Source organism: Mycotypha africana (genome assembly GCF_025528875.1).
Source record: "Mycotypha africana strain NRRL 2978 chromosome Unknown BDF20scaffold_5, whole genome shotgun sequence".
Lineage (NCBI taxonomy): Eukaryota > Fungi > Mucoromycota > Mucoromycetes > Mucorales > Mycotyphaceae > Mycotypha > Mycotypha africana.
This window is the reverse complement of record NW_026515729.1, coordinates 1948518-1971225: the sequence shown is the minus strand read 5'-3', so window position 1 is coordinate 1971225 and position 22708 is coordinate 1948518. Positions and strand designations below refer to the sequence as shown.

At 37.1% G+C, this 22708-nt stretch overlaps 8 protein-coding genes across 8 annotated transcripts; 2 read left to right on the top strand and 6 right to left on the bottom strand.

Moving 5' to 3' along the window:
* Positions 1-68: 68 nt before the first annotated feature.
* Positions 69-404, top strand: BDF20DRAFT_819847 (uncharacterized protein; the record flags this gene model as incomplete). The annotated part of the gene is made up of 2 exons (XM_053077491.1): positions 69-203; positions 267-404. The coding sequence occupies 2 exons, from the start codon at positions 69-71 to the stop codon at positions 402-404; spliced, it is 273 nt and encodes a 90-aa protein (XP_052936713.1).
* A 1263-nt stretch (positions 405-1667) lies between these two features.
* BDF20DRAFT_530332 (uncharacterized protein) lies at positions 1668-2397 on the bottom strand. The gene is made up of 2 exons (XM_053075681.1): positions 2253-2397; positions 1668-2154 (listed from the first exon to the last, which is right to left on the bottom strand). The coding sequence occupies exons 1-2, from the start codon at positions 2333-2335 to the stop codon at positions 1764-1766; spliced, it is 474 nt and encodes a 157-aa protein (XP_052936712.1). The 5' UTR covers positions 2336-2397; the 3' UTR covers positions 1668-1763.
* Position 2398: 1 nt separating this feature from the next.
* On the bottom strand, positions 2399-3092 carry BDF20DRAFT_530331 (uncharacterized protein). Its single transcript, XM_053075680.1, has 2 exons — positions 2805-3092; positions 2399-2722 (listed from the first exon to the last, which is right to left on the bottom strand). The coding sequence occupies exons 1-2, from the start codon at positions 2974-2976 to the stop codon at positions 2568-2570; spliced, it is 327 nt and encodes a 108-aa protein (XP_052936711.1). The 5' UTR covers positions 2977-3092; the 3' UTR covers positions 2399-2567.
* Positions 3093-3884: 792 nt separating this feature from the next.
* Positions 3885-5959, bottom strand: BDF20DRAFT_871546 (uncharacterized protein). The gene is made up of 5 exons (XM_053081110.1): positions 5844-5959; positions 5548-5714; positions 5243-5479; positions 4981-5166; positions 3885-4909 (listed from the first exon to the last, which is right to left on the bottom strand). Exons 1-5 carry the CDS (start codon positions 5911-5913, stop codon positions 3956-3958), a joined length of 1614 nt encoding a protein of 537 aa, XP_052936710.1. The 5' UTR covers positions 5914-5959; the 3' UTR covers positions 3885-3955.
* A 1592-nt stretch (positions 5960-7551) lies between these two features.
* On the bottom strand, positions 7552-9042 carry BDF20DRAFT_871541 (NMT1/THI5 like-domain-containing protein). Its single transcript, XM_053081109.1, has 2 exons — positions 8331-9042; positions 7552-8230 (listed from the first exon to the last, which is right to left on the bottom strand). Exons 1-2 carry the CDS (start codon positions 8937-8939, stop codon positions 7790-7792), a joined length of 1050 nt encoding a protein of 349 aa, XP_052936709.1. The 5' UTR covers positions 8940-9042; the 3' UTR covers positions 7552-7789.
* A 1943-nt stretch (positions 9043-10985) lies between these two features.
* On the bottom strand, positions 10986-11896 carry BDF20DRAFT_530394 (tRNA intron endonuclease). Its single transcript, XM_053075682.1, has 3 exons — positions 11759-11896; positions 11534-11671; positions 10986-11442 (listed from the first exon to the last, which is right to left on the bottom strand). Exons 1-3 carry the CDS (start codon positions 11823-11825, stop codon positions 11120-11122), a joined length of 528 nt encoding a protein of 175 aa, XP_052936708.1. The 5' UTR covers positions 11826-11896; the 3' UTR covers positions 10986-11119.
* On the bottom strand, positions 11895-15435 carry BDF20DRAFT_871531 (HAUS augmin-like complex subunit 6 N-terminus-domain-containing protein). Its single transcript, XM_053081108.1, has 3 exons — positions 14883-15435; positions 12045-14802; positions 11895-11963 (listed from the first exon to the last, which is right to left on the bottom strand). The coding sequence occupies exons 1-2, from the start codon at positions 15301-15303 to the stop codon at positions 12227-12229; spliced, it is 2997 nt and encodes a 998-aa protein (XP_052936707.1). The 5' UTR covers positions 15304-15435; the 3' UTR covers positions 11895-11963; positions 12045-12226.
* A 2019-nt stretch (positions 15436-17454) lies between these two features.
* On the top strand, positions 17455-22164 carry BDF20DRAFT_530265 (uncharacterized protein). Its single transcript, XM_053075679.1, has 5 exons — positions 17455-17634; positions 17764-17888; positions 17957-18205; positions 18269-21357; positions 21448-22164. Exons 2-5 carry the CDS (start codon positions 17823-17825, stop codon positions 21995-21997), a joined length of 3954 nt encoding a protein of 1317 aa, XP_052936706.1. The 5' UTR covers positions 17455-17634; positions 17764-17822; the 3' UTR covers positions 21998-22164.
* The last annotated feature ends 544 nt before the right edge of the window (positions 22165-22708 follow it).

Below are 22708 nucleotides of genomic sequence, written 5' to 3'. Positions count from 1 at the left end.
TTTCTTTCCGTCTTTTATTTATAGTCTTCTATATCATTTTTGTTGCTTCTGCTTCACTTGCGCTCACAATGTCTACCCCGTTCGAAAAATTGCTAAATAGCTCGCGAAATGCACCCGATGAAAGTTGTGATGGTTGGAGAGACAAACTAATTGGCAAAGTGGTTCTTCAGGATGACGAAGAAACAACGCTTAATAACGATGAGGTAAAAGCGCAGTGAGCGACCATATTCTGCGGCATTAAAGGCTGACTCTTCAGATCAATTTAGTATGTTCGAAAGAAGGATCTTCCAAAACCTCATAGAGTACTGGCGCCAAACTCGTTAGCCACAATGGATTATAGACCCGACCGTTTAAACATTCGAGTTGATCATACTATGAGGGTTACAGGTGTTAACTATGGATAAATGCAAATGTTTGTGCTTTACTTCTACCTTAGTATGAGTATATAATCCCTATTGAAGTATACTATCTGTCCGTTTATAAATCCATCCTTCTCAGACGATATTTTCGGTTCGTTCAAGTTGGGGTACGAATTCAGTACTGAGTGATCTTCATCCGAACCCAGCAAAAATGTGAATATACTATTCGTTTAAGTTTGATTGCTCTAACTGATGTATCAATCTTTCCCTCATTTTTTTTCGCTGTTGAAGCCATTTAATGCACCATTCCGTTGTTTTTTTGTTTGTTTTTTTTTCTACTTTCTGAATTTACCATATTGATAATTACCTTACACACAGACTGGTGGGATGACCTGACAAAGTCCCTTGACACTAAATGGAAGGGCTTAGAAAATGGTCATTTCGATATCTTTCAGTCGCACAGATTACGAAATAAATTTAATGTACCAGAGATTGGCCAGCTTATTATGGCTTTCAGAATCAATAAAACGACCAATAACGGTAGACGAATTGTTAATGGTTTGCGCTTAAATGAATCCAGATAATGCTATTTTGGACCATATTTTTATTCAAATCACAGTATAATACACTCTAGTTCAACTACTATGGCACGGTGTTTCACTTAGCCATATTTACTGAAAGTTCACCAACTGAAATAATAATACAAATCCGAATATTTATCTGCTGTCGAATATATGCAAATCAGTTAGACCTACCTTGTGAACCTATCATCTATACATATTGTATGATAGCAGCTTTGGCAATATTAAAATATAGTAAGAAGAGCAGTCAGAACAACTGATCAATAGCCAACATTTATTCAACATCGCAGGGATCAAACCAGCAATTGTTTCCAAGAAACTAAGGTGCAACAACCAAAATTTATGAAATATTGCTCTGACCTTAACAAATGTTTACTGCTCAAAATGATCGGTCAATAACATGGACAATTTATAGGCTATACCAATCCAACAATTCAATCAAGCTCATCACTGAAAGGATATACTGAAACTAATTATGAGAGAGTCCAATTTTATACCTGCTCACTTTATCATTTTATGCAACAAGTCTGTATTTATTGCACACCAGCTTTCCAAAAATATGCTAATAATAGCGTATGATGTTGAACGATTACCTATTCATTCACTTGTACGGGTAACCACCGAGATATAATTATAGCTGTCAATTTATAGAGAATATTTCCCAGTTCATTCACATTAAAGGCTCAAAAGGAGCAATCAAAATTTTTCAATTCATCTTCCAAAGTGAAAAAAGACATGTTGATCGATATATAAATAAGTACTTAAATTAATAGATATGGAATATGTATATAGAAGGGCTTTAATAAGGCCCGTAACACATTGTTTAATGATAATTGTAACTGGCCTGGTCGTGATTGCTTTGCTCTGCTGGCTCATAGGAGGATAAGTCAAGCATCGAATCCCATACATTCTTGGAGATAAAGTTATGTATTACATTATTGCCTGAGTTGCCACTTCCAGCATTATTACTGTCCTCCTTACTTGGCAAAACACAACCAACGTTGCTGCTCTGTTGTATATTGCCTCGACTATAGTGATCGTCCTCTTTTCCAGTGGCACCCGTAACGTCATTGTGAATAAAAGTGCACCGAACCCCATAAGAGCAGGTGCCATAATCATGGTAGGCTTTGCATATTTTGGTTTTATATTGGTTTGAACGCAAGATTGGCCTAAGTTCTTCTTTGCCATGTGCATAGCGACACCTTTTGCCATATCTATAAGATTTGTGAAGCCCAAACTGAACTTAGTCCTGACTGAGTAAAATAAAATAGAACAAAACGAAGAGATATACTAATTACATAAATCCTTGTACCTGCAGGATCCTTTTTCGTCCCAATTTCTACAACTTTCTGTTTTGTAAAGAAGAATATCCTTATAGGTTATGTCTGAAGGCATACAGTAATCTGGATCACTCTTTCCAAAGATATACAAAATGGAAACATCAAAAAGAAAAGCATGGAATTAAGACCTATCTTTTATAAATTGCAATAATAGATGATTTATCACAAAATCCATCAATGTTCTTGTACAGTGATATTACTTCACAAGATTCATAAACTGTCGAATCTAAATTCATGTAATGTATGCGAACTTTTTATTTTTTGTTTTCCGCTTCAAAACAGTATACCTACAATACATCTTTACAGTTTTGATCACCACGAATACAAGTGTACCAATCTCCAACAATACATTTTTTATCCGTGACTTTTGAACATGGACAATCTTTAGGCTTTTTGACACAAATATCAGAAGCTGGGCAAATATAGTTATTGCAAGGTATGTCTATCATTTGAAAAATTAGCCCTTGTGAACACTGGAGCTAGCAGCGTAGGCTGTGCTGAACTTTCCTATCACGTCTGCGTACCTGATCTGCTCGATCTTTTTAAGATGGTCGTTCCAAATACCGCTGCTGATTCTTCTGATGCCTTTTCATCCGACGTTCCGAATAGAGATTTCAAATTAAATGCTTCGATACAGCTTGAAAAAGAGATGTATATGAACAACAGTGGAATGGCGATACTCGGTTTCAATAACATTAAGTGAAGGGCAAAGTTGAGACCAACAACTAAGCGAAATTCAACATGCAAATCAAGCAAAAAAGAGCCAATCAAATAAGAATATTTATAGGAGCTGTTTACGATTAAATTTAGTTTTAAACCCAATGGGCACACAGATAAACTACATGTCAAAAAATTATCTTGGACAGATCAAAATATGCTAAGGAATGAAAATCCCAAAATGGACAAAGGAAAAAAGATAGTGTATCATAATGCTGACTATGGAAAAACGGGACAATCAGATATTGATAGTTGTAGAGCTGTCCAAATGTTTCTGATGGGGTGGGGGGGGGCATTTTCTCGTGTTGAAGGTAATCGAGTTCATAAGAAATACTCCAGTTGACTGGTGCATTGGTACGCTATCTTATGGGCCGAGTGGAAAGTTGATTGAACAAGTGGGAATTGGGGTCAGCGACGACTGTCAGAGGTTGCAGTCGGCTATGCATTTGTAGGCACTCAGTGGCGTGGGCTTTCGTGAGAGTGTGCAAGGGGCGGTATAGGCAATGGACTGAGTAGTTGTTTTGGGAACCATCCCAGTCTCCAGCGAAGAACGACTACGTTTATTAAAGCACTTTGAAAGCCAAAGAATGGGGTCGAGTGAAATGTGGTGGAGGCTCCTACTTCAGGTGGTGTGGCTCCATCCAAGCGTAAACTTGAGACAATTAATACGTTAAACAAAGCTAATCAATACAACTGTGACAATCTTATGAGTAAAGGAAGGAATCTGTATATTGATAGGTAATATATGAAACCTATAGCCGTATCCTTACAGTAATTTAGCGAAATGAATTATATCATACAGTGTCTTGTCAACCCGAGATATCGAAATCTCTTGTAATTATGGACTCGAGCGAAACATACTTATTTGAGTCTAGAAAGCAATTTGTATATTACGATCTTTGTGTACGATATTATGTAGCATTGAATGGTTGAATAAATACTTTATTGAAAGAAATGCCTATGTACTCTTATTTTTCTTTTCGTAATCATCTAATCGAGATGCTAACCTTTGGAAGAATCTTGTAGATATACTTGGGCCATTATTTTTATTTTGGTTACTATAAACAGTAGTTGTCGCTGTAGTATTGCCGGTAGATGCTGGCATTAATCCTCTAGTGATAAAATGAGCCTTCGGTGTAGCTGATATTGTTGAGCCGAATCCGTTGAATCCAGTCAAGAAACTCGCTGGTCTCAAAATAGGTGCAGGTGGTGGCTGTTGCTCATTACTATTTGATTCGTGAGCATGATTGAAATCTTTGTTCAATTTCACATTGGATAATATGGATGAACTTGAGCTTATTGTTGTTGCACTTGCGGTTGTGCTCGTAGATAAGCTCTTTTTTGTAGCAACGGCTACCATTGTCTCAGAATTTGTATGTAATAATTCTTTTAATCCTTCTCGATTTTTCGACGGCTTCTGTTTAATGCTACCACTACTATTAACCTCGATATCTGATCCTGTTGCACTACTTAATATAGAGGTATCTGCTGTAATAATGCGATGCCTGATCTCGTTTCGTAGACTTAGATTTCTTTCAATTTCTTTTCTCATCTCATTTCTAAACTCTGCTGAAAATAAAGGCCCTTTCGTTGCTGATCCTATTGCCGTTACAACATTTTCGCTATTTGTCGTAGTACTAGCAGTGGTAGATGATGTTGTAGAGGAAAAAGAGAATGTCCTTGTTGCTACAGGATTAGTATTATGAGGGTGGTGATGGTGATAAAAATCTTCCTCATCGTCCTGTAATATTTTTGGCTCACTTAGACTATGTATTGTGTCTTGCGCTTGTTCCAACCTTTGAGCATATTCTTGTGCTTGCATCACCATGGCTGCTAGTTTTTCTTCACATTCAACTTGCTGGTTTTCAAGTTCAGCGATGCGTGCCCTTAATTGTTCATTTTCTGATATAACCTGACCATTAGCATAAAACTGGTCAGTCCAACTTCATATCTTTTAAATTAATAAATCTTTTTCCTTAGTACCCTAGACAAATCGGATTGTATATTTTTCACTAAATGGGACGTATTGGAACTAGACTGTTTTTGTGATGTCAGCGCTTTATCCAATAATGACTGTAGATTGGTATTGACTTCTCTAGTAGCTGCTAGCTTCTGTTCTACTTCTGCTAATCGTTTTGCATACATAGTCACTTTAGATCTAGAATCAATCTATTTAATAAGAGTATTTTTGGCTTAGCTGTTGAGTGTGTAAACTGAAGCATGACTCTCCATATCTCTGAATTACCATTTCTACAGCCATATCGTTCAACTGAGCTGATAAACCATCCATTTCCTTTCTGAATTTCGACAGTTCTTTCTTTGCTTGATCTAGCTCTTGTATGAGTTGAATACGTTCATCTTCATCAAACTCTGAGCCACTATTGACATTGTTCCTGCTAATCCTACTGCTGTATTGTCTTGCTGTTGTCGTGGATAATAGCTCTTCTTGGTAAAGTTTATTATCTCTCTCCAGCTGTTCCAACTTGAGGGCAAGAAAGACAATTAGTCCTATCCCTGAAGACATTAAGGAAATTTCGTGTTCTAGCTTACTTTTACTTGAATTGCCTCATTTGTTTCAGAAATGACCAGCCCAATCCTTGCTGCTACTTCTAGGTCATTAGCTATGCTTTGCCTTTCCCTTTCTTTCTTTATAACTAACTGTCGTAATAGGTTGACGTCATCTATTGCATATATTTCCTTTATAAACATAGGTTTATCTAAAATGTTTTTGCCCTTTGAAATATAAGTATAAATATTGATTACTCTTGTTTATACAACGCAAATAAAGGAAATTGAAGACAAGGAAAGAAAAGGGTCTCTGGAGATTGTTTGACTTTCAAACTTACCTTCTGGTGTCGTTCCAATTCGTGCTAAGCAAGGTTCAATTTCGTGGGTATACGAGGATGTTGCTGTCATTCGTTTATCGGCGGCCTCGTGGCTCTGCTTTAATGATGTGAAAAGGATTAAGGGCTACAACCAACAAATGCATTTAGAGGGGAAAAGGAGGGCTTTACATTTCGCTCCCCGCTCAAAAACGGATGGTGAAAATTACAATTGCTTCAGAATGGCACGCATTAGCCAAAACCAGGAATTTCTCCGTAACACTGAATCAGGTAAACCTATCACTACGGCAAGTGATGACAACTATAGATTCATTCCTTTTAAAAGAAGAAAAACAAAGCCTTCCCTTCACATTAGCGGAAGAAGTGATTTTTCCTTCTGATTTCGGTAGTTCAGCATACCTTTCCAAAGAACTATCGTAGAATGTTTCGTAGATTACTAGGTAGATTCAAGCCTAATACAGTATTCTCGCGCAACGTATTAAGCAGTTTAAGATTCGTTTCTTACTACGTTTGTTAGGAAAAAAAAACCTCAGGAATATGGAACAGTTATAGCTATGCTAAACAATGTTTCATAAAGAAAGCCATTGTTATTGATGATACATTCTTAATCATACATTCATAAAAGGAGTTCCAACTGTGAGTTTTACGGGTCTACATTAGAAAACATCATTAAGTCAAGATTAACAATGCCTAAATGATTACTATTTCCTACAGCTCGAGTCCTTCTTTCCACAAAGTGGTAAAAATATGCAGTGGTACAGCAAAAAAAATAAAAGAGTAACGTGCTTTTCTTCGTCATGTTATTTTCAAAGAATAATATATTTTACATCGGTAACCTTATGTTTAAATCAAAACATCTCTACAGCAAAAGTTTTGGCTTTCTGTCTTCAGAGTTATCTACGAAGCTTTCACTATCGACGATGTTAGAGAAGATTTTCCCAATTGCCACACTTTATTGAGATATTTTATTGGATAGGATATATTGAACACGCTGTTGTATCAGTACCTCTAGGTAGCCGTACCTAGTATGCTTAACATGTCCCTCTTTATTAAAGCGTTGCTAGTTGGTATGAGAGTTAATATTTTGAAAGTTATCAAGGTATTATTGCTATGCTTGGTCTACAATGCAAGTTTCCTACAAGTACAATCTTTTGATCTAAATTAAATAGTATTCAAACATACCAGTCTGAGGAACAAGAATTACAACAGCAGCAGGATTTTGCTATGGTCGTACGCTAAGCACAGTCCTAAGCACATCTACATATGGGAAACTTCACCTCTTATTACCTATGAATCAAATGTTTCTATCAACCTGATGCATGAAGCATATACGAACATTGCCCTCTCTTGATGCTATTGTACTTTGTGAAATGGTCGACAGGTGTCAAAATGAACTGATTGAACTGCTTCCTTTTTTTTTAAAAAAAAAAATCAACAAATTAATCTCACGTTTATTTATAGTCTAAATTTATTCAATAATACTTTCATTACTACTAGCCATAAACCTACCAGACTGAGGAAGTATTTTTTTCAAGTTTAACTTATGGTAAAGACAGCAGTTATCTTTTACTTTTTGACATCCCCGGTAATTATAGTGATAGTGTCAGTAGCAGCAAGAATAGTAAGGGGGTATCTCAGCAAGTCTGCCAACGCGGACTAACTAAACCCTGCCAGAGATAGAGCGACGTTTGAAGCAGGATTCCATTTTGTCCATATCTTCATTTATTACAACTTACTATATACGTGTAATTATTTTCTATTTTTTTTTTTAAAAAAAAATATTGAACAGCATTTTCTGACATACATTCAATTTATTATTGAATATTTCCACTCATAACGAAAAAATGCTTTAAGCGTATTTTAAGCTTCACACAATGCAAAAATTTACGTGTATTAAAGGCAAATCAATATATATCATCACTTTAGTGATTATGTATACGTGTAGACAATTAGGCTTTGATGGTAGCATTTTTGGGAGGGGATATATCAGGATGAAGACACATGCAAGCACCACCTTCAACAACATTTGTATCGACGGTATCAGGTTCCACACCACCAGGCCCTTCAGGGAGCAATTCCCAATCCAGAAATTGGTTTGTCTTATTTTGTACAAAATTTCCGCCGACTATATTCAAACGCTTACAGTAAGCTGTAACCTTATTCCAATCACGGATAACGTTCTTAAGATCGCGAGAGAGATAGCGGAAACAGCGTTGAAAAATCTTGCTATTGGTGCTAGAGGCCAAATGAGGAAAGACTTCAGTATATTTTCGGTAGCCTTCTTTAGGATTTGTAATCAAGTAGTCGGTAGCCTTCTTAACAGCACGCATAAATTTCTGAACCTTTTCTGGATTATTTTTGATGAATTCTTCATTACCGACGTACAGAATCTAAATATATACATACAATTCATTGCCTAACGGTTAGCTTCATCATGTCATATATTAGCAATTTTGTGTATTAGCCTTTAAGTCTGGTTATGTACTTTACAGAACAAAAGCAACAGCAACCCAAATTGGCAAGATGGTCGATACGGAGCATTTTCACAACCCCGCGTCCCCAACCTTGTTCTTCAGCATAGTCTTCCAATTCAACTTGCTGGACACATTCAATACCAATACCGGCATCTACCTCACCGCGCTTGATGGCATCGACACAATTCATACCAACGCGAACAGCAGTGTAGTCATTGGGTGTCATACCAAAGTGGCGAGTCAAATCATCCAACTGGATCTTGCCAAATTCACCAACGTAGCCAATACGTTTGCCACGAAGAGAATTGAAATCCTCAGTAATACCGCTCTTATTGCTTAAATGAATAACACCAGTGAAAGGCTCATCTAAAAGAGTTCCAATAGAGACAAGAGGGTAACCACGAGCCTTGGCAGCAATCGTATGAATCATGGCTTTCAAACCAAGATCGATTTTACCAGCACCAATAATTTCAGTAACATCGGAGGGGTTACTAGGTTCGAGTATGGCAACTTGAATGCCTTGTTCTTCAAAAAAACCAAGTTTTTGAGCCAAATATATAGGAGCGTGATAAGCAGTAGCCTCCCAGTTAGTCAGAAAAGTAATTTTGTTTTCTGGATAAACCATGATTGTTATTAGTACTGATAGTGATAGTGAAGGTCTATTCTTAAAGTTGTGGTTTTTCAGACTGTTTATATAATTCTGTGCTTTTTTTTTTTTTCTTAAAGATACCTTGCGTAACTTTTGAAATGCCAATACAGGTCCCTTCAGATCCCTTGTTTTCTTTTCTTATACACAGGAATCATTGTTAGTCGCTGACATCCGAAGAGTTCCCATCTCTCCTCAGCTGAGCAGATTTGATAAGATGCAATATTTAAACTTTCTCTTATTTCCAAAAGTGCTATTATCAGAGTTCATAATGTATAACAGACTAAGAGGATTTGTATCTTCTCTATCAAAGCAAAGCGTTATACTGTAACCAATAAACAATGAATGCCATCATCTCTTTCTTTCGCACAGTATTTTTAAAAGGTGATTTAGACTGGCATTTACGTTCATTGATATTCAACTTTATGCTACTAACATTTTTATACAGAACAACGCCGAAGATGGCAATGAGCGATTTTTTTTTCTCATACTCACAAAAGTTTTTAACCGGATTTATCTACATAGCATTTATGATCTCAAATATTCGACAAGATTGAATGTTGCTCTATAGATACACACTTTATAGTGACTTCTATTTCAAAGATTATCCCCGTAAAAGAAAGGTAAAAGTAAGAGGATGGATAACAGTTGAGTGGCCAATTCTAGACCGAGGTCGTTTACTTTTTGAAGATGAATTAGTTTGGCTTTAGAATTGGCAACAACAAGTTGTACAAATGCATTTAACATTGATGTGCAGCTGAGGATTTTTTATGCAAATGGTACGTTATATGCGCACGTGCGCAAGAAGCTGTTCAAGTAGTGGTTCCTAACTGCAGATACGAGAATGAACAGTTTTCGTTCCATCTATTACCATATTACGGGCGGTATAAATGATGTGGGGAAAAAAGATCTGATTAAACCAGCGCTTAAAGAATAGAAAAATTCCCTCATCATTTTTATAGTAACCTTACATCAAGTGCACTACGTCAGATTTGATATAGACTTCTGATTTCAAGATGTTGGCAAAGATGTAATAGACAAAAATAGCGATCTAATAATGTGGTATTATAAGGTTTCGATTAACATAAGCATGCATTCCGGTTGAGCTCAGTAGGTCAAAACCCAACCATCTCAATCAGATATAATAAGAAATGGACGTTGATGTATTTCTTCACTTGGATATATTGAATCCCGACTAGCAATATAAATTTATTGAATCGTACATACAAAAAGTTATCGCCGGGTATGAACACACTGGAAGCTTATCAAATACAAACTTAATGTCTAATGGAAGGTAAACTTAAAACTAGAATTTTTACGAACCAGCACACTTATTTTGTTAACGGGGCAGTAAAATGGACAATAAAAAAGACACAGTCAAAAACGGAGCAGCAAAAAAGACTGTAAAATCACAGCCAAAACTCATACTAAGTGGGCCTTTTTACTGCCCCACTTACCGCTCCGTTTACTATGAAAATCATAAGAGACTGACCTAACCAACAGGTTTACCAACAATAGCTTTGCCAGATGATAATGCAGCCATTGATAACGGTTTCAATGTTGATCCTACCTCTTCGCCAGTACTATCTGGTAATTCATCTTATCTGACTGCAAACGAAAGCAATGATTTGTCAGAACTTTTCTCAGTGACTCTACGCTTGTCAGATACTTTAGGCAAATGTCATCATTTCTTGCTATAAAACTACAGATGACTCAATCCTATAATTCTCAGGCGAATTAGATGTATATAATGTGGAGCGGTAAGAAAGCCTTTTGCCGCTTCAATTGACGGAACAAGAATCAGTATCATTATGAAGAAGACGCCTGTGACAACTAAAAAAAAGCAGAAGGGGCAACATTTTGCTTTTGTCGATAATATTATTATTGGCATACATCAAAACAGCAAATACTTTGAAAATGTAATGTTAGTAGATTCTGGCTAGATCAAACTCTTCGTAGCTACAAAGAAAGTTGAGAACTGCACAATCTTTTTTTTTTAATGAAGGAAAAAACAAATTAACCACGTATAGAACTTGCTTTTTAGTCATATATATATAAAATACACCACTACTGCAATTTTCTTTAAATAATTTGTAATCGTGGTAACTTTCAGTAAAATAGCTCATTAGGCGTTCCAAAACGCGAGTTTTTCCGCACTTTTAAAATCCTGCCCATTGGATTGCTAATTTTATAGCTGGAGATGCTAGTATTGCTATCTTTTTCGTACTAGTAGCCACTCTTCCCATCCTGACAATATCTACGGGTGATACATTTTCATTCTCCTCATCCTGGACGACATGAACGATATACTGGCTGTGAATAACTAAAGGATCATTTGGATACAAAAGAAAATCACCGCCAAACTTGATGCCGCTGGTAATATAATAGCCTTTTGTCCAAAAGTAATCAAAGATAGTAGCGCGTATTTTTTGATTTTCCGTTAAATCAATACGTTGAGAAGGATCAGTTAACGTAGCAAAACCTTTTTGATCATGTGATCAAAGTTAGAAGTCAAGTTAAAAAACCCAAAGTTTTTGTAAGCTCTCCTTTCTAAGCTTTAATACTCCCTCTACCTTTTTTCAGTAAAAGATCCACTTCCTCAGGTAATAATACGAGCGGTAATCCCATATAATTATTTTGTAAAGGTGCTTGCGTTAGTGTGCCGTCCAAAGCGCCCACTATACGATGCTTACAGCGTAGCTTTTCAACATCTATGGAGGCTGTGTTAGATCTAATGACAAAAAGAAATGCAAGCCTTTCAAAGCTTGATTCTGGGCTCACTTTGTTTTGGTACAAACCTTTGGCGTTAAATATGAAGAATTTATTTCCCAGCTTCTTGATTTTAACTAGCTCATTATTTGACATTGACGAAAGCAAGATGGCAAAAGTATACCAATAAAACCCAAAAAGGGAAAAAAATCAAAAATTTCAAAATAGCTAGCCGCAATGAATGATTTTTTTTTAAATTGTTTTCGTGTCTTGTATTCGACACTCAAGAACAGTGTAACTGTCAATCTGACACAAATTATCCTCTCACGCATTGATTGTGCTTTGAGTAATCATATATCTCTCAATTTTTACTAGATTGGCCTTCCAAGTACACCCTCGCCTTTTCATATAAAAAAGAAGGCGATGTGGGGGTCACATATTCAACTAGATCACCGCTGTATATCCTTTCAATCTTTAATACTTGGTTAACATTTATTAAGCTCGATGGTACAATGCCTTTATCTATTTACAGCTGAGTTGCTCTGCTATCTACAAATTTATAATCGACGATGCACGGGTCTTGAGGGAGTATACAAATCAATATCATAATAATACTGTGATCGTGGGTATCTTTGTTGTCGTTGTTGTGGTAGTACATCATTTCCTTCCTCTGAAATTGAGCGCCACGGTGGTTCTTCACCATCAATACCTGCTACAGTTTCTACATCATCGATAAAGACAGATCCCAAAGGAGATGCTGAAGCTGACGCAGCGAGGTTTCTGTAATCAGGACTTGCTAAGGAGACCAATGAATTTCCCGGTCGATGTCTTCTGCTGGCATAAGGCGAAGCAGATGATGATGAGGGAATGGAGATTGCAGCGGCAGCAGGTGAAGCCATTTCTTTCAAAGGACTTCTCATAATGCTATTAGAGTTATTTTCACGTATAGGAGATGACTGAAATAGATCGCCATTGTTGTTTCTAGTAGTGAATGTAGTAGAAGGTGACTTCCGTTGACGTTTGGGAGAAAGTAAAGGGAAGGTTTCGTTATCTTCGGTGTTGTTAGAATCACCATGGGTAGCAATTGGAGAATTAACACTGGTAGCTTGATTACTGCCATATCTAACAGGGCTACTACTATGACGATGTTTTGCTGTAAATTGTTCGTCTTCGGGTTGCTTATTTCCGTCAACACGTTTGTCAACACCAATGTCACTGTCAAGGAATCGCGGCAATGAAGACGTTGGACCATTTATATTCTGATCATTATCAGTTAATTTCATTTCTTTCAAGTCACTACTGCTCTCATCGTGCTTCATGCTATTGATCAAAGAAGTTATTGATTGCCGTGTCCTTCGACGTAGAGGCTGTCCGAAGGCTGTGCTATAGGAGCGCTCATTAATGGGACTGCCAGAATTGGGTAAATGATGCCTATTCGTATCAAAGATGCTACTTCCTTTATTGCGGTCATTATCATCATTGTACTGGTGTGATACATCGCTAAAACGTCGAGAAGGTCGTAAATTATCCAAGATGTCGCCGTTATCGGTATTAGGTGACCCAACCATGTCGTTTTCATCAAAGAGACTAATGCGTTGAGAGCCATTATCAGGGTTGATAATAGATCGTCGTCTAGCAGGCCGTGAAGGAGCCATAGGAATATCATCATCGGTTATAGCTGTCTCTGTTGTTGTTGTAGCCGCAAAAGGTTTTTCATCTTTTGTCATTTTTCTTGCTGACCGATCTGTCAAAGTTGATAAACGTCGTAAAGATGAAGAATAACGACGCGTTTGATGGACATGACGTTGTAGCTGGAATGGTGGAGGTTTCCAATCGATATGTTCGTTTTCGGATAAATTAGTCTCGTCAAATTCGTCATTGAAGGAATGTGCTAGTCTTTTTATCTCTTCTAACGTTGGAAGAATAACAAAATGTTTGATTGAAGAGGAGGGTAGCTGAGTCAATAAGTTAGTTAGCTGCTGACGGAAGTTGGGGAAATCCCATTCTTCAGCACTGACAGTTTTCGTATGTGTTATTTCACCATTCAAAGTAGTGTCTGGCCTAAATGAAGATAATGCTTTTGCCGAAGATAAGGATGCTCTTGAAGAGAACGGTGATGATTGGAAAGAAATAGCCTCTGGTGTCTTAGATAAGCGAGCAGGCGTCGTTTGCATTCTATGTATTGGAGAAGACGTTGACTTAGATGTACGACTGTCCCGTCTTCCATCGTCATTACTGTTGTAATAGTCAGTAAGTTGCTGATTTTGAAGTATATAACTTTCCGATCTAGTAGATGACTTGTTTATTGCAGATCTGGGAGATGAAGCCTCAAGTACAGATGTAGGGGTGTTGGCAATGTAATTTAATTGCTTTGATAATCTTGATTTGACAGATGAAGTAGACATTGGCGAAGAGCGTGAATATGCGGTAACAGCATTAGGAACATTATCTGAAGTCAAGTGTTCAATATTGCTGTTAAGAGTAGCTGATCCCACACCAGCCTGGTGGGTTCTTTTATAATCCCATGTTGTCAATTCAGGTGAAAGTTGTGACAATGAGTGGTCTGGTAAATCAGTAGAAGTTTGGAACTTATTAGGCAAGGCTATTCCATTTGAATCGGATTTGATGTCATCTATAAAAGTGTTGTCTGTCGGTAGCATATCTTTTAGTTCGAATCGTCTTTTTTTGGTAAACGGAGGTTCAGGCATCACCGATGATACTGTAGCCAACTTATTGGTTTGAGTCTTATCACGTACTCCACTTACGTGAGGAACAAAAAAATCGTGTTTTTGCTGGCTATCAGCAGAATAATTCTTTCCATTATCATTATCGTAATGCTTTCGTTTATGTGTCTGTAATGCGGATAGTCGAATTTTAACATCCAACAAAGGTTTTCTCAAAGAAGATTTTAGAAGCGCTGTGTTAGGAAAAGCAGGCTGCTGAGATGTCGAAAGTGATGCACTGGAAGAGGAAGAGGAGACGAATGACATATCGTTAAGTGCTTCAGAATACTCTTTAGCGGTGGTAGACGCGTTTTGCATAAAATCAGATCTGTCTGCTTGTAAAAGCTGAAAATCTTCGTGAATTCTTTGTATTGCTTGTTCTATCTCGTAAGGGTTTTTGTATATAGCATCTGTTAAAGGATTAAAGAGAGTGTAAGCGAGTATTATATACTAATATATGGTCATCAAGGATCTTTCTCGTTAAAAGTACCTGTGGCTATCTTATCTCTTGAAAGCACTTTTTGCAATACAACGGTAGAGAAAGCTACCATAATTTCGTTAATCTCTATGCCTCGACAATCAATCAAATAACTTCGTCTAATTGGAACGTGTCGCAAAAGAGGCGATGTCTTTCTTAAATCTTCTAACCAGGCACATGTTTTGTTCAGAAAAGTATTGGCCTGACTGCGGTTGGTGACAGGAAAGCAGCCTTCAAATTCCTTTTCAGTACGCTTTTTGTCCAAACAACGAAATAAGAAAAATGTGATAACTTGGAATGGCTTTGAATTGTCGCCATTGTTCCTGAAAAGATTAGGATCGAGATCACCGGTCAACTGACCTTTACTATGAACAGTAGGGTTGAAACCAAGTAATCTGATATTGTTGAGCAATTCAGCTGCCGTATCAAACATAAATAGACTTAGTTGATTCAGATGCAATCAGGATTGAAACGATATCGCTTGTTGTAATTTTGAGACTTTTGAAGAGATAGAAAGAACGAAAATGTTTTATAACAGTGATTTCGAACAATCTGCTGGAAGAAATTCAGAGCTCCGATTGGGTAATTTCCGATCAATGCGACAATACGCTTTGGCTTAAGCACGAAACTATCGAGACGTATCAGCTCTTTTGTCCCAAACCACCCATTGCTGTCTGAACGAATACATATCTAAAACAGAAATGGTACTTGACGCCATGTAGCTTACTCGTTTTTTTTTATTAAACGAAAGAAGATTATGAGGATCTCATTCAACACGGTACTTTACTGAGAGTGCAGTAAAGTAATAACCAATCACTATAGACAAAATATTGTCACCTGTTGCTTCGCTGGTACTTTTGTCTTCTTTTCTCACTCTGTTCTTATGCTCGAGCATGAAATGGCGCTTCACTTAGTTAGATTTGCAACTAGCCCTCAAATTGTCTGACAAAGTTGTCCAATGATACATACGTTGACAGTTACCACGGTGCTTTTCATGATACTTTATCTTCAGAATCTTCAAAACCAATAGGTAAGCTTAAAATTACATCTATTTCAAAAGTATTGACATGATCGTTTTCTCGCCTAATATTGAGGGCTTTATTGATTTATCTTGTCGAAAAAACAAAATTTTCATCAATATCATACACCGACGGACATCCGTGACGCTTTGCTGATACTACAATTTTTGCAAAAGAGTACTTGATGGATTGCTTTACGTATACCAGCACGATAGTTTGGTATTTTTGAAGGTTTACAAGAGTTGTAGATCTAGTTGTGAGAATGAGAATCGTACGTTATGGTTGTGGCACAAAGAGACTTCTAAATAGCTTCGGTACTCATCGATACTCAACAATAATAACAACCCTTATTACTCTTAACACGATTTTTAACAGTAATCTCTATCAAAATGAGATCAATAAAACTTTGTACGTGCACATATGGCAGCAAAATAGAACACGCTTTTCATCAGAGCTGTCATGATGTGATCGACTAATTGTCCACCCTATCGTCATATGATCTTTTTCTTACTTTTTTTTAGCAAAGGAAAAATCAATACGCGTTAATACCAGTTCTCCAATATACTTACGTATAACTAACTTTCTGTTACACTACTATTTATACTTACATAAATATCGTCAACTGAATGATAAACTCTCTAATTGTTACTTACTATTGTATGATAATGTAAAGATACATACCAAGAAATATTCGAGGAGTACGTCTTGCCGTTTTGAAATATAAGTGTTTTCTTTTCTACATAGACAATCACTAAATAGAGACCCTAACAAAACAGTTCGTAAATATATACTATGTATACTATATGAAAGAAAGAAGCAAGGCATATATCAAGAGTGCCTATAATAAGCTGAGATGATCTTTGAATTTGAGATTTATGCTGACTGACTCTTATTAGAAGCAATTTTGACGAGGAACTGTTAGTACATGCCATTGTTCTATCTGCAATAACTGAGACAGTAAAAGCCTTAAGACTAAATTAGCAGTAAATTTCCTATCAAATGCAAAACCATCCACCAAAAGATAAGTAATAACAATATACCGTCATCTTTATCTACAAAACGTGTAAATACATACCACTTGTACGTTACTTGCGATTTGAGGAAAAGAAAACCGCAAATAGACGCTGCAATAAATTCTACCAAGACCGAACGATTTGATAATCTCACCACTGGTATTACTGCAAAATGTAATAGAATTTTGTAGTGCAGTTGGTTCATGTCAAAATCTTTGAATAAAACACGTTAGCTCTAATTTCTGTAATGCATGTCAAGCTTTATGTGGCAAAGAGCTTAATGTTCTAACAGCTAAATGTTAAATTTGCTGAGGTAAGAGGTGAACGTGTCACGGTCCTCAAGAGATACTATTCTTTTCTTTGTTTTATTTGAGTGGATGAATGCTGTCAGTTCTCGTACCTGAAAAAATCAAATGGTTGTAACCCCACAGCACAAGCTGAGTTGAACTTTTCGTCATTTTTTTCACCCCAGACGCGTGACCAATCAGCGATTGATTAATTGAGAAAAGATAAGGGTCTCGCTTTTAATGCAATCCGTTTTTCAGTGTACTCGTGATTTTTTTTTTCTTACTCTTTTTTATGCTGTTGACTTCTTTCCGTCGATATCTTTCCATTTTACTTCTTTTGTTGATACATAAATATAGATCAAATATAATTTTCCCTTATGAAAGTGTATAGAGCAGAGACTGGTCGACCTATACAATGGCATTTCGACAAAAGCAGTATTAAAACGTAAGGAAGAAAGGGTTATTTTCTCACCAAGTACCCAAGTTTTTTTTATTCTTTTTATTGTTCTCTGATGACTTGACTGTGACATTGACGAAACTGATTCCTCGTTTGACGCATTTGGCTTTAGACTAGACGATTTAAAACAAGCTTTCGAAGCTGATTGCGGTGTTTTCGTTGAGGATCAAATTCTTATGACAAGTTTTGGAAAATTAGTTCGACAACAGAATTTGAAGGACATACTTGAATCAACCGGCAAAGTAAAGTATATCTCCCACAAACGTTTCATTTTGTTACATGTAGATGATGTTAATACGTGCTTCCTTAGGATGAATACATTATATTTTGTTATGATCGTAGATATTTGAATGCCACTGATGAAGATATTGAAGCCTTATTAGATTTAGAATCTCCATTGCTTGACCCAAAACAGCCTATTCCGTCACCATTTGAAGGTGATAAAGGTGCAGCTACGCTATCACAGCTGAAGGCATCTACGTCATTAAAGAGGACGTCAGTGACAGATGCCTGCAATGCATTCATATCATTGTTTTCGAACTTTGATTCCTATTGTCAGGTATAATTCACCTTTGACTCAACAATTTTCTCAATATTTGTTACTTACCAGCATTTGCATTAGTCTCTCACAAAAGCAGTAAACTCCTATACCCAACTCTCATCTTCTATCATTCAGGAACAAAAATTGCAAAGTATGGCACTCAACGTTGCTATGACTAATTTAGAAGACCATCGGAAGTTATCAGAAGTTTGTATCAAATCCTTTGTGGCTACTGCAGAAAAAGAACTATATAGGCAGACATTATTGCTTAGTTCCGTGGATAATGATTTGACTATTTTAAGGCATGTTAAGATTCATCCCAGTATAGCAAATTATTTACTACCCTCACCATCGTCTTCGAATAAGCAAGTGAAAGAAGAGAAATCTTTATACCGTTTTATTGATCAAGATCATATATATCAAGTCAAAAAAGATACGGCTGAGTTATGCGACTATTTGGAATATCATATCAGCGTGCTAAAAGATGAGATGCTAAAGTTGCAGTTGGATGAACAGGAGTTCCGTGAACAGATAGCAAATCAAAGTGAAAGACTGTACGAATTGGATAGTATTTTAGCTGATATACGTATTTTACAACAGAAGCTAATGTATTTACGAGATAAAACAAAGAGAGATCTGAAAAGAGTCTATGATAAGATGAGCCGTATATTGGACAAACCTATATCTGCTTTGTTTGCCTCTTTATCAATTCACGATAACAATATCAATTATGCCGCTTCCATCAGCTCAGCCTCAAGTAATAATACAAATACAAATACAGCCACTAATACTAATAGTGCTGCCACAGCAAGTATTATGTCATCATCATCAGCGTCATCAACCAACCATAATACTACGCCATCTGCATCTACTCTCACTGCTATCAACAACTCTTGCTTAGTTGATAATGGTAGCAACCGGCATGCATCGCTATCCATGTCTCCCTCTTCAGCAAAACGGATATTAGATGCGTTCTATCACCTGGCAGAAATCCATATCAAAGACTATATACCGAAAATGGCCGCTTATGAACAGACGCTTCGAGAGAAAACGAAAGCCTTGATTGGATCTAAACGACACTCTATTGCCATGTTTATTCGTAACATGGCAGTTGTGTCCGAATTTCAACGACATGCAGGGACTATTCAACCTACCGTAGACGAACATTTTCACTATCTCAATGAATTCAAGCGGAAATACGATAACAAAGATGATCGTAGTAAAATGGACCTGGAATATGTCCGAAACACTTTATTCTCTTATGGAGCTCTTATGATTGAATTGGTACGCCGAAAGGAATACCATACTCTGCTAGTATCTAATTCAAACTTGCTAGCAGATGTTTTAGCTCAATACCGAACAGAGGAAGAAAATAGAAGGACCTATTTCAGACACAAAATCACTAAATTACTGACGCCTTTTAATGTATCAAAACTACTGGAAAATGACCCTCCTTCTCAATGCGATATAAATGTCATTCATGGAATACCCTTAGTTGCAGACAATGAAAATGAAACACAAGAAACAGAACAATCGAAAAGGAAGCAATATCTTCAACAGTTGAACAAACGGGATATAGCCGACTTCATTTCTATTATTACTCAAGTATATTCCAACTCTCCGCAATGGACGAACAGTGCTCGCAATAAAAGCAGAGGTTCCAATAGATCAGAAGCCACAATTACGGCAGCCACGAAGCGAGACTCAGACAGTGAAGCAGAGGATGAGGATAATGATGAGGATGAAGAAGGAAAACCGTTAGAATTACTACAGCTGATTAACAGAATGGTCCAACAAGTGGACGAAATGGGCTATCAATTCTTATCATCAATCAAGGAGCAATTTTTTAACAGCCAACAGCAGCAATTTTCAATTCAACTGAAACCTTCCATTATAATCAATGCCGCCGGTAATGTACAGGAAGAGGAAGCTCAGCCAAACCAACTCCATGCTATCATTCAGCAAAAACATGTCACGCCGTCTACGTCTTCTTCTTCCCAGTTTTCCGTTCTCGACAATGAAAATGCAAACGATGACGATCATTCGGAAAACCTACTCAAAGCTGAAAACAGAGAACTCAAATACAAGCTGGAGCAGGCGGAAGAAGATGTAATTCTCCTTGAGCAAAAACAGCAAGAACAAGCCGATGAAATAACGCGACTCAATGATTTAATCAAGTCCCTTGAGAATGAAAAGGATGAATTCGAATCTCATCGTCGCAGCTTTTTGAACGAACTTAAAAACAAGGATAAATCAGCTGACTTTCGCATTCAAAGCGCTGAAGAGGATTTCCGAGCAAAGATCAACGATTTACAATACGAGCTGGAAGAGGAGAGACACATGAAGAAGAATTTGGAAATTGAGCATACTTCTGAGTTAAAAACAGTAAAGGCAGCTCACGAGCAAGAAATAGAAAAGATAAAGCAGGAGGCACAACAGCAGATTGAACAGCTTAAAGAAGAATTAGATCAATTGAAGCATGAAAAAGAGAAGGAGAAACAAAATAATAAAACGGAAGTAGACAAGCTACTTAATGCTTTAGAAGAGAAGCATAAGGCATTGGAGGCAATCAAAGGGCTACAGCAGCAAACACGGGAGATGGTAAAGCGTGCCCAAGATGATTGGGAATTCAAAGATGAAGAACTGAAGCAAATCAAACAAGCGAAGCAGCTAGTAGACTCCGCAATCTATGACCTGTTGAGGCGATTTAGAACCTCGGAAGATGGTGACATGAATATGATAAAGACAGAAGAAGAAGCAGGTGGAGCATTAGCAGCAGCCGAGCACCTAGAATCTTATATCCGACAATTTCAAGAAAATTTAGAACACTTTGAACATCAATATGACATGACCAAACAGCATTTAGAAGAAGTAACCCATGAGCTTGCTGAAGTTACCGAGGGTTACACCAATCTAATTGATCAACATAATGAATGGCGGACGATTGCAAGTCGAATGGCTGAGCGTCTAGAAGATTATCGTAAACATGTCATATTTGAATTTGTGAATCAGCTTCAGTTACCTATGGAAGAGGAGGAGCTAAACGTGTTGCAGAAGAAATTAGTTCCTTATGATGATGACACTATCGTTTGGAATCAGGTTTTGCAACTTTCTACCGCTATCCATCTGCAAAAGTTTGTTTTGCGTGTGATGCGCAAGATGAAAGATACGTATGAATCTGCGAAACGCTATAAAAAAGAATATCGTTCTGTACGCGAGAAATACAATCGATTACACGCTTCCTTTCATCATAATCACAGTGATAAGATTGCTATTCACCACTTCAAAGTAGGAGATGTAGCTTTGTTTTTGCCTGCGAGAAAAGACAGTAATAGCAACAAAGATACAGTGGCGTCACAACATCCTTGGGCCGCTTTCAATATCAATTCGCCCCACTATTTTTTGAAGGACACTAACAATGTCAATCCTTTATTATTCCAAAGAGAATATAAAGAGTATTTCATCGCAAGAATCACGGCAATCGAAGAAAACATCACTGTGGCTGGTCAACCGGAAACGAATCCTTTTAATTTGGGAGACAACGTGAAATATCATTTAGTGGAAGTCGAACATTGGAGGAAAGCATCTTCAAGTAGCAGCAGTAGCTCAACAGCACTAACGAGCAACAGTTTGAGTAAAAAGCGGCAGACAGTCCATGATAATGGATTGGCTTCGATTACTCGCAGCCATAGTGATACCACGACAGGAGGTGGCAACCTGGAGGACGATCGGCCAGCTCATTTACAGAAAAGACTGTCGCTTGGAGGAACGACCGTGCACAGTTATAGTGCGGGACAATCTATAAATTAAAAAAGAAAAAAAAGGCCAGTTCTGGCTTTTCCCTTTCCTTAATTTTTTTTTTTTTTTTCAATCTTACTGCATTCTTATTTATTTTCCTTACTCTTTACCCTTTTGTACTTCATATTAATATGCTCCCTTCATTAGGTTTATTCAAAAATATACCCTGTCCAATTTACCCAAATTGTTCTCGGAATCCATGTTTTTATTCGCATTCAAAAAAGAGACCCATTCATAGTATTGGGGATAATGACTCGTCAGAAGGTACTCAGTAGTTTTATGAAATGATAATGAAGGCTTTATTGTTATTAGTCATGTTATAAATTGTTTATAAGATGTTTATTCAGTTTCTCTTCTTCTCCTCTCTCATGTTTAATATAAATTTGCCTTACATCCACGTTTCTTCTCTCCTAGCAGAAACGACATTCATAAAACGATTTAAAACTACAGCAGAATCAAACGCTCATCAACCACGATCCACAGCTACTAACGTTGTTCACAAAAGGGTTGACAAAGTTGCCATGTCAGCCATCACTTCCAATACGGCCATTCCTTCTTTGATACCAAGTAGCAGTCTAGGTAAATAAATAGAAGACAAAGCACTCTTTTATATCTGTATAGAAAATTTATTATTGTTTTAGCCCAACAAGCAACTACGAATAAACAGTCTGCAACAACAGAAAGAAAAATAGTAGCCTCAGATGGAAATAATTCCACGAAAAC